This window comes from Chiroxiphia lanceolata, chromosome 5 (assembly GCF_009829145.1).
Source record: "Chiroxiphia lanceolata isolate bChiLan1 chromosome 5, bChiLan1.pri, whole genome shotgun sequence".
In the NCBI taxonomy this organism is placed as follows: Eukaryota; Metazoa; Chordata; class Aves; order Passeriformes; family Pipridae; genus Chiroxiphia; species Chiroxiphia lanceolata.
The window spans coordinates 1,731,478-1,742,527 of NC_045641.1; the positions used below are offsets into that span (position 1 = coordinate 1,731,478).

The 11,050-nt window shown below is 44.7% G+C and overlaps 1 protein-coding gene across 1 annotated transcript; it reads right to left on the reverse strand.

Annotated features, from left to right (window-relative positions):
• Window positions 1–2,701: 2,701 nt before the first annotated feature.
• Window positions 2,702–10,269, reverse strand: LOC116786604 (leucine-rich repeat and guanylate kinase domain-containing protein-like). Its single transcript, XM_032687316.1, has 5 exons — window positions 10,146–10,269; window positions 6,765–6,860; window positions 5,836–5,949; window positions 3,224–3,424; window positions 2,702–2,804 (listed from the first exon to the last, which is right to left on the reverse strand). The coding sequence occupies exons 2-5, from the start codon at window positions 6,774–6,776 to the stop codon at window positions 2,796–2,798; spliced, it is 336 nt and encodes a 111-aa protein (XP_032543207.1). The 5' UTR covers window positions 6,777–6,860; window positions 10,146–10,269; the 3' UTR covers window positions 2,702–2,795.
• Window positions 10,270–11,050: the final 781 nt, after the last annotated feature.

The window sequence follows — 11,050 nt, forward strand, 5'->3', positions numbered from 1 at the left end:
TTCCATGCCAGGAGCAGAGATTCCATGGATTATATTTCTTCCAGTGTGAACAGTGCTGGGGGGACATGTCAAGACACTAAACATGGTTTGTAGTCATTTGGATACCAGCAAACGACAAAAGGCTTCAGTGAAGCCTTCAAGATCTCCTGGGCTTGGACATCTGGAGATGCCCAAAGAGGGGATTTTGCAGGCAACCTTGGCCCTTTCTCTGTGCTGGGCAGCACCCAAGGGGCAAAGCTTGTTGCCCCCATGGCAAAGGGGTTGGAACTGGATGGCTTTTAAGGTCCCTTCCATCCCAAACCACTCCATGATTTTACCAAAGCACCGAATTCCACGGATGAAAGCTGTTAATACATTATCAGCTCTGAAAGGAAATTCCACTTCTGCTATTAAAAGTTTTTTCTTTTTAAAAGAAGAACTTATCTATTTCCTCCCAGTATTTTTACAGAAGCTCTTGCACAGCAGTTCATTAACAAAAAAGAATTAACAGCCCATCATAATCTCCCCCAACCAATCTTCCCCCTGCCACCGTCTGACTGAAAATGTCCACATTAAAGACACCTGGGGGCAAGTTTTTTAGCATAAAGTATTTCCCACAGTCCATAAGGGCAGAGGATGTCTAGAAATAGGACATTTAAACTTATTTAAACACCTCTAAATGAAGCTCCAAGTGAATTATAGTGTGTAGTAAATTTAAAAGCTACTTATGGGCAGCAGAATTACCCAGATCTCGTGGTGTTAATGGGGTTTCTGTAACTGGTGACAAGTCAGAGCTGCTGAGGAGACAAAGTCCTTTTAAAAGCACTTCAGATAAACACACATATATTAAAAAACACGGGGTTATTTAAAAATATTTTCTCTTTAATCCTCCCCCTTCGTTCCTCATGATCCATTTAAGGTTTTGTTGCCTTCGGGCCAAAACACTGCAGAGTTTTTAAGGCAAGAAAGCACAATATTACAGCAAATAAAGCAAGGGAATCATTCTCATTTTAACCAACGAGGAAGTTCTGGAAATGAAAACAAAACCTACTTAGTTTAAGGTTAAATAAGACTCCTCAGAAAGGTCCTCAGTGCTGGAGCTCTGAGATGCCACCATAACGTGCAGCAGGCTTTTTTTCCATGTCCATGGGGAAATCAGGATTTATGAATCCTTTCAGGACACAAAAAATGTCTCAAAATTAGGAGCTGATGATTTTACACTCTCCTTCAGTGATATTTCCCTCCTTTCTTTCAGCTGCTTGGATTTGCAGCTTCCTGAGCCACACCAAGGTCCTGGATGTTGGCTCTGTGTTCCCAAAGGAACCTGATTCACTGCTCTGGGTTGCAATGGGTCTGACAAGGCAGCCATAAACCATGGAAAACCTTGGAATTAGAGGAAAAAGACCCAAAAAATGAGTCCACGTTGCCAGGTCATCTTCCTGCCAAAAATCTCTGCGCCTTGTTTCTTTTTCCTGTGGTGTTTTAGGAGCTCATATTCTGTCTGCTTTCATCCCAGCTGTGGGAGAAATTGTGTGGGAGAAATTCCAGCTGTGACAAGAGAAGTCCTCCTTTCTTCCTCCACTCTTCTCCCTCACCTTTCCCCTCCTTGAGCCTCCTTCTGCTGCTGCAGGGGGAGTTTGGTCAAGGAATGGGCCTGTCTGGAAGTTGTTGCGGGGAGTTTTGGGGGATTTTTATTTGTTTGTTTTCCCGTATATTAATATAGAAGGAGGATATTAATACATTAATATATTAATGAGGAGTGTCCTGAGGGCACTTGGCTTGTTCAGCTGGAGACGAGGAGACTGAGGGGAGACTCATCAGGGGCTGCAGCTCCCTCAGGAGGGGGCAGCTCCAATCCCGATCCCTGTGACAGGGACAGGACCCAGGGAATGGCTGGAGGCTGTGTCAGGGGAGGGTTAGGCTGAGATTTTAGGGAAAGGTTCTTCATCCAAAGTGTTGCGAGCACTGACCAGGCTCCCCAGGACAGTGGGCTACGGCCCCAAGGCTGCCAGAGCTCCAGGAGGGTTGGGACAACGCTCTGTGGGACAGGGGGAGGGATTCTTGGGGTGTCTGTGCAGGGCCAGAAGCTGGACTGGATCCTTGTGGTCTCTTCCAACTGAGGATATTCTATGAATTTTTGGATGGAACCATTCCCTGATCCAGATTGCACGATCACAGGTAGGAGAGCAAGCACTTGGGTTGGCTGGAGGTGATCATGAGGCTCTTTTAAAAGGCTAAAAGGCTCCTTTAAACCCACTGCAGATCATTGGGCTTGTCCTGCAGCCCCAAAAGCACTTGGAGCGAATTTATAAGTTGTCTTCACTCATTTAGCATCCTGGTTTTCATGCTTTTTGGGATTCTTGCTATCCTGGGAAGAGGGTAAGGGAAGGTCCAGTGCCAGCCCATTTCCTCTTGTTCAGCAGCTGGATGGACACAAAGCTCTCCACCATGGACATGGATCTCATTTGGGATGAATTTGGGAGCTCCTCAGCCCTAAACCATCCTCAGAAGAGTCAGGCAGCTCACTTGCTGCATCTTCTTGCCTCAGGGATGTAAATCCATCAAGGATTCAGATCCCAGGAGGGATCAACCCATGGCAGAGGAGCACGAGGAGGTTTCAGGTCTCACAGGTCACTTCATTCACAGATTCAATTCTTTTAACATAAGTAGGAACATTCTACTGATAAACCAGGAGGAACATGTTCCCAGATGTGGTACCTGCCTGCTTCTGGTGTCCTGGATGTCATCAGAGGCTGCAGGGAGCTCCAAGTCCAGGAACATCTTCATGAGGAGACTCAGCTCCATGAATGCCTCATTCAAGTCATCTGCAGAAAGGGAAAGGATGCAAAATATAACCCAACCTTTCATCAGGACAAAGACAAGGACAAAATCACAGAAGTCTGACACAGAAATACATTCTTAACTATCCAGCTTGGGAGAGAAAAAAACCCCTTCATCTCCATAAACAGCACATTCAAGAAAACAACCTCAAATTCATCTCAGGTTCTGCACTCACCAAAATATTGTCCTTCTGCATTAGTGGCTTATCTTTTTTTAATACCATCTTTAAATTGTAAGCTCTGTGTGCCCTTGACAATAAGTACAAATATCATATTTTGTAGCACAGTGATTTCACCAGCAGTGGGGTGGACCCCAAAAATCACCTCCCCAAAAGGGCAGGTGCAGAACGAACTGGAAAAGGATCCTTCTCCGTCACAAAAATCACCTCCAGGGATTAACTCACCCGTGTTGATGACTGCATCAAAGTATCCTGGGAATCCTGGCTGATTTGGAGGTACATGTCCACTCTGGAAACTGCCTCTTCAATCTCTGGCCTGCTGAACAATCCTGTCCTCCTCAGATGGGTCTCATATTCCTCCTTGTCCGTGGGCACCACCAGGACATACTTGGGTTTAAAGTAGGTGCACTTCAAGCTCCTCACACCCTTGGAAAGTAAGCAGAGAAACACAGTGGTTTGGTCCTGAAACTGTTGGAAGTGGGAGCTGAGTTTAGGACAGCTCTGCATTTATCCCAAATTCCTGGCTGGGTAGGTTTTGGTGGCTCCAGGAGCGAAGGGAAAGCGCAGCAAACACGTTTCCCCCCGCCACAAAACCTTCACTGGCTGCAAGTGCAGCCTCAGCAAGATTAACTTGGCAAATTTGTGTCACTCGTCCTTTAGCAGCCAGAGATAAACTCGAGATTAAGGGGAAGGAGCAGCTCTAAATTTTCAGTCTCGGCCCACGGACCGTAATTAAATTTCTTGCAGCAGGCGCTAAATCACTTTGGTTCCGAGATAATGGACTCAGCAGCTTCTCTCACACCCATACTCACTGTTATTGTTTTCTCAGCTGTGTATCAGAGCCCAGGGTGATACAAGGCTCTGCGTAATTCCTTAAACTTCCAGGACAAAGGAATTTAGAGGGAGTAGCTTTGGCAATACCCAAAGTTACAACGAGTCACTGGGGCGAGCCCCCTCATGATAAACACGACGTTCCATTAAATCTCCCTCCTAAATTACTTGATAACACATCTCCTCTGTGGGGCACCAACAGCTTTAAAAGGCACCCCATTCCATCATATTAATCTCCTATTTTTCTTTCCTTGGACATTAAGGCTCTGTCTGGCAAGACAACAACACCCTCCCTGCCTGTCTCGATCGATGAAAACTGAGGGTGATTCACAGGCCCTGTCAAAAACTGAGGGGGAAAAAAAGGAAATGGAGAACACAGAGGGATGAAGTTATTAATTTGCTGTTTAATATCAGCCAAGAAACAGGCACTTCGAGCCAGCATTAAACTGTTGATCATCTGAGCAAGGAGCTACTTGTTCGTTTTGTACATTTATATGCAAAGCAGTGGATGTGCACGGGTTTATTTGGGCCAAAGGGGGCTCAAACTCCTCCTGAACATCGAGGGATTGAACTAAAAACTAGTTTTCAATCATCCCTTTCACCAATAAAATTATCACCCTGCAATTAATGAAATTTAATATCATTTTTTTGCTCAAGTCTCCCCCTAGTTGAGGATGCTCAGCTTAGGATCCTGTGTTAGCACTGCAGTCTCCTACATTTTTTTTTTTAAATCTCTATTGTTTTTTCCAGTCTCACATCCCAGGCCCTCAGGAAGGAGTCTCTCCTTCTGGAATCTCAAACAAGTCTCTCATTTCTGGGATCTCAAAGAGATGGAGCTTAAATTTGTGGAAAGATCTTTACATTTATATGCAAAGCAGTGGATGTGCACGGGTTGATTTGGGCCAAAGGGGGCTAAAACTCCTTGTGAACACTCAGGAATTGAACTAAAAACTAGTTTTAAATCATCCCTTTCACCAATAAAATTATCACCCTGCAATTAATGAAATTTAATATCATTTATTGCTCAAGTTGGGGATGCTCAGCTTAGGATCCTGTGTTAGCACTGCAGTCTCCTACAGCTCTTTTTTTTAAAAAAATCTCTATTTTTCCAGTAGCACTTTCCAGGCCCTTAGGAATGAGTCTCTCCTTCTGGAATCTCAAACAAGTCTCTCATTTTTGGGATCTCAAAGAGATGGAGCGTAAATTTGTGGAAGGAATTCAGAAGGGAAGGGCCTTTCCTTTTGTGTCACCTCAACCCTGGGCCAGTAAATGTTTGATCTAAGATAATGAGAAATACTTAATTAGAAAATTAGCTTAAAACTTTGGGCTTTTGGGACTCCAAGAGAGAGTTTTGACACTTTGTGACCCAGTTTCTTCCCCCCAGCAGGACTTCTGAGATCCTGCCACCTGTGCACCTGCACCTGACAAACCTCAGGGAGGGGGAAAAGCCTCCAAGAAATCACGTTTTTTGACAGTTCTGCCCAAATTTTTGCCTCAGGCCCGAAGTTCTGAGGCTTCAGCAGCGAAGATGACTTTCTTTTAGGGGGGATTTGTAGCTCTGGAATGAGGTGTGGATGGTCTGGAATGAGGTGTGGACGGGTGGAAAGCTGAGGATGCTGTGCTGGGAAGGGCTGGTGATGGGAGGAGATGGGAGGGGAGATGGGGCTGCTGAGGATGGAAAAAACAGGCCAGAAATTTTAAGGAGAGCAGAAAAATCCATGTGACTAAACCATGGAATTATCAGGTTGGAAAAGACCTTGAAGATCATGAAGTCCAGCCTGCCGAGGCCACCATTAAACCACCTCCCCGAGCCACATCCACGTGGATTTTAAATCCCTCCAGGGGGATTTAACGCTCGACCACCCTTTCCATGAGGAAATTTTCCCTAATATCCAACCTAAACCTCCCCTGGCACGACCTGAGGCCGTTTCCTCTCGTCCTGGCCCTCGTTCCCTGGGAGAAGACGCCGATCCCACTCAAATGGTGACACTGAGGTCAATTCCTACCTCGATTTCCAAGTGAACGCAGGTCCCGAGCCCCTCCCTGGCAATGGATTCCAAAGTGTCTCTTCCCAATCCATAGTGGTGGCCACTGTATTTGTAGGTTGCTAGAAACTTCCCCTGGAATTCAAAACAGCCAAGGATAATGCAAAGGGGAATATTTCAAGGGGAACAATTTCCTTGAACGAGAATAATCCCTCTGGGCTTTGCTTTCTCTCCCTACAAAGTTTCTTGGTGTTTAAAATCACCAAGAACGAGGCCAAGGAGAGCCCAAAATTTGCAGAGATGTGGGTTTGCACCTTGGCCATGGATAATAAAACACCAGGATCCTACTGATGGATCCCAGAATTCATGGGATATTCATGGATGCTGCAGAGAAAGCAAAATCTAAAGCAGGGAACATCCTTATTTTGATAATCCATCAAACCATAGGAAATAGAAGATTCCAAAGAAAAGGAAGGACTGGAATTGGCCAGGACATTTCCAAGGTAAAAACCTCACAACTCTGGTTCCCACAGGATGTCTGGAAAGATCTATAATTATTTGCTTTTAAAATTAAACTCCTTGATAATTGTTATTAAGGATCAGAGCAGCTGTTTAAGGCTCTGTTGTCTCCCTCATTGTGGCTTTTCAAGCCCAAGTTTTACAGTAAAAAAAAAGCATCAGAAAACAGTAGCTGGAGGCACAAATCCTGCAGAAAACAAAACAAAACAAAACAAACCAAAATATTCCTTCAGGGGGAATTTGTTAAACTTGCAAAGAATTCCCTGCAGGGTGGCTGGGAAATGTTGGAAAAAAATAAAATAAAAAATAGATATAGAAAAACACAGCTCTGGAATGGAACACACAGACCCAAACTTCAGATAAAAAAATAAAATAAATCAGCCCTGGACAACTCTGGGAGCAGGAAATGGGCTCCAAAGGCAGGTACTTACTGTATCCACCATTTCCTTAATGCTTCTTGAGAGATGAAATAATAATCCAGCCTGTTTTCTTCCCCAAAATAAGGTCCCCTGGTGGTGTGACAGGGACTGGAAAATATATGGGATAATAAAGAAATAACCTGTTTTCCATCACAGAAGCAGCTGTGGAATATGGGAAGGGGGGGGGAAGGAGGATCCCATAATTCATTTTATTTGTAAGAAGTGAAGAAATATGAGAAATAGAGGTGCAAATCAACCCACTAATGCTGCATGTTTGAAGGATTAACCCATAAATATAAAAACAAAGAGAAAAAGTTTAAATATAACATTAAATTTGGGTTATAAATCCCCCCCTCCCAGCCCAGCAAGGTCTGAACTGGAGCTGTCACAGGAACCCTGGGAACAGAGAAATGATAAATCCAATTTTTTTTCCCCGGCTCTGGGGGGTGGGATGATATAAAAGACAAATCTGAAATATGGAAAACCAGAGCAGGACTTGGGCTGAACTGGGAGGTTAAAAACCCAAATATAAAGCCCAATCTTTAGGCAGATCCTAAGAGTAAGGGGAGAAACAATCCTGAAATCAGGGGGATTAAGTGGGAAATAATTACCCACGGGATAAGCTCAGCTCCATGAGCTTCCTACCAGGATGGACCACTAAAAAAACCACCCAAAAAAACCCCCCCAAAATCAGCCAAGTGAATGCAGGGAGCAATTTTAGACTCAAGTATTCAGTGGCTCACTTGGAAATTATATTTTAGGTCAGTTCTTTGGCAATGATATTTTACTCCTCGTTTCTACTTCAAGAAACCATCAAGAAATTCAGTGTACAAGGCAGAGCTTGACAGATCTTTGTTGTGATAACCTTAGAAGATGCCACTTTTTTTTCTTTTTTTTTCTTTTTTTTTCTTTTTTTTTCAATCAGCACATGAGAACAGGGAGTTCCACACAGGACTCTGGAAAATTCCCCTTTTCAAAGGTTTGATTTTCCCCTAAGATAACGTGAACACATCCGGCTTTAAAGGTCACTGCTGAGCCAGATGGTTTGAGGGTCCAATTTCTTTTTTTAAAACACTTTTTTCTACATTACAACCTTTTTTTTTTTTTTTTAATTGCAAGGCCATGTTTACATTCCAACTGCCAGAGTGTCTTGCCTGAAATACATTTTTAATGAGAGGAATGTTTGAAATGGAGAAGTGCAAGCCATAAAATTGCTTTAAATCTCCCCTGAATAATTAAAATACAACTTTGCTTTATGGTTGCAATTTTCTGCTCCGTTAAGATTCTGTCTCTCTCCTTTTTTTTTTTTTAATTTTTTTCGTTTATTTTCCTCCTCGTGCATGAAAGTTTTAGGAAATAAAACACAGACAAGCATAAAAACAATGCTCTTTAAAAAACAACACACACACACTTAGAAAATTTCAATTGGCATCCGATTCATTTGTAATTTCCAGCAGGAAAAAAAACAGGAGTTGCTTTAAAGAAAGGCAAAAAAAAAAAAAAGATATTTTTAGAGTCACACAACCTCTTTCTTTAAAAAGTCTGGTTAAAAATGAATGGATAAATTAGGGCAATAAAAGAAATTGGGAATATATAGAAGAGAGACAATATCCCGGGAATAGAGAGCAGGGAGTGCTACAGGACCTATGAAAAGTCAGGAACTGGGAAGAATGGAATGGGTGGGAGGAAGAGGAACATGTTGCACCGCCTCATTTTAGGCCTCAAATTATTAAAATCATCCATTTTTCAGCCTTTAGGCATCAAGGCTGGAATTCCCTTGGGAAAGGAGAAGTTTCCAGGGAGCCCAAGGCTCATAATGGTGCTGGGTGAGGAAGTGGCTGAGGGCTGGGCCCAGAGAGTGGGGGGATGGAGCTGCATCCAGCTGGGATCCAGTCACTAGTGGTGTCCCCAGGGATCAGTGCTGGGCCCGATTCGGTTTAATATCTTTATTGATGATTTAGATGAGGGGATTGAGTCCATTATCAGCAAATTTGCAGATGACACTAAGCTGGGGGAGTGTTGATGTGCTGGAAGGCAGGAGGGCTCTGCAGAGGGACCTGGCCAGGCTGGATCCATGGGCTGATTGCAAGGGGCTGAGGTTCCCCAAGGCCAAGGGCCGGGTCCTGCCCTTTGGCCACAAGAAGCCCCTGCAGCTGCAGGCTGGGCCAGAGGGGCTGGAGAGCAGCCAGGCAGGAAGGGAGCTGGGAGTTGGGCTGGGCAGGGAGCTGAAGAGGAGCCCCAGTGTGGCCAGGAGGGCAAGAGGGCCAATGGATCCTGACCTGGCTCAGGAACAGTGTGGCCAACAGGTTCAAGGAAGTGATTCTGCCCCTGGACTCAGCACTGGGGAGGCCACCCCTGGAGTGCTGTGTCCAGCTCTGGGCCCTGAGCTCAGAAGGCCCTGGAGGGGCTGGAGCAGGGGCAGAGAAGAGCAGCGAGGCTGGGGAAGGGACTGGAGCACAAGTGGGGAGGAGAGGCGGAGCTGGGGGGGCTCAGCCTGGAGAGGAGGAGGCTCAGGGGAGACCTCCTCACTCTCTGCAACTCCCTGACAGGAGGGGGAGCCGGGGGGGGTTGGTCTCTTTTCCCAGGCAACCATCAGCAAGACAAGAGGGCTCGGTCTTCAGCTGTGCCAGGGGAGGTTTAGGTTGGATATCAGGAAGAATTTCTTTGCAGAGAGGGTGCTCAGCCATTGGAATGGGCTGCCCAGGGAAGTGGGGGATTCTCCGTCCCTGGAGGTGTTTAAGGACAGACTGGATGTGGCATCAGTGCCATGGGCTGGGAACCACGGTGGGGTTGGATCAAGGGTTGGACTGGATGATCTCGGAGGTCCCTTCCAACCCAGCTGATTCTATGATTCTGTGATTCCATGAATTCAGGGCCAATTAGTGTTTCCAGGAGGTGGGGGAGTCTGGAAGGTGCTATTTTCTTTAATAACTCTACTCACAGGCCAATAAACTCATCCAGCAGCTGCATTTCCTACCTTTCCCAGATTTGGGTGCATTTTGATGTTTTATATGCAGGCACATCCCCAAAATCAAGAGAAATGCACCCAGATCCAACCAGCTGCTCAGTCTGAGGGGCACCAGCGAGCACAGAGAGAAAAGCTCAATAAAAGGAGCACTAAAAGCCACATTTTTTTTTTATGGGGTTTTTTTGTCTGCTGTTCACCTTTGAAAACACCAGGATAATCTAATTTTTTTTTTTTCCAGGAAGTATTTGATGACTTCAGGCAATGGAGGCTCGGGAAGAGCTAAAAACGCATCAGAACAAACATTTTATTGTCGGTTTTAACTTCTTTAGAGGGGGAAAAAAAAGAACCCAAGCCAGCAGCAATTCCAGCCTGGAGCTCTCTGGAATTCTTTTGGTGTTCTTTGGAATTTTTGGGAGCAAACTTACCCGAACCTGAAGAAATTGTTGAACTGCCTGCAGATCTTATGAGTGAGTTCCCTCTTCCCACAGGACACGGGGCCCACCAACACCAACATGGGGTAGGAAGAGTCCAGGTCAGGCAAAGTGCTGCAAGAAAGGAAAATAAGGAGCAATTTTATCACTCTGTGGGAAGGTTTTTATCCTCACTTCCTCACCTCAGCTGTCTGTCGAGATGTTCACAAAAAATCAGGGCTCTTTGAGGTGCCCTAAACGTAAAAACGGCACCAAAAAAACCTCATTTTTTCTAAAGCTCTCTCTGCAGTTCTGGGGTTTGCTGAAGAGTTTTTTTCCCAAGGCTTGTTGCAGGTGTGGAATATTTTAATGATCACAAAAAATCAGGGCTCTTTGAGGTGCCCTAAAGGTAAAAACGGCACCAAAAAAAACCAACCCTGCATTAAAGACTCCCGAGTGTCTTTTGCCAAAGGAATAATGTCGTATTTAGGATCATTTCTTCATTTAGGATCATTTCTTCATTCAGGATCATTTCTTCCCATTCACAGCTTTTTTTTCTAAAGCTCCCCCTGAAGTTCTGGGGTTTGCTGAAGAGTTTTTTCCCAAGGTTTGTTGCAGGTGTGGAATATTTTAATGATCACAAAAAATCAGGGCTCTTTGAGGTGCCCTAAACATAAAAAGGGCACCAAAAAAACCCCCCTTGAGTTAAAAACCCCCGAGTGTCTTTTGCCAAAGGAATAATGTCATATTTAGGATCATTTCTTCATTTAGGATCATTTCTTTATTTAGGATAATTTTCATTTAGGATCATTCACAGCTTTTTTTTTTCTAAAGCTCCCCTGCAGTTCTGAGGTTTGTTGAAGAGTTTTTTTTCCCAGGCTTGTTGCAGGTATGGAATATTTAATGATCAGGATAAACGA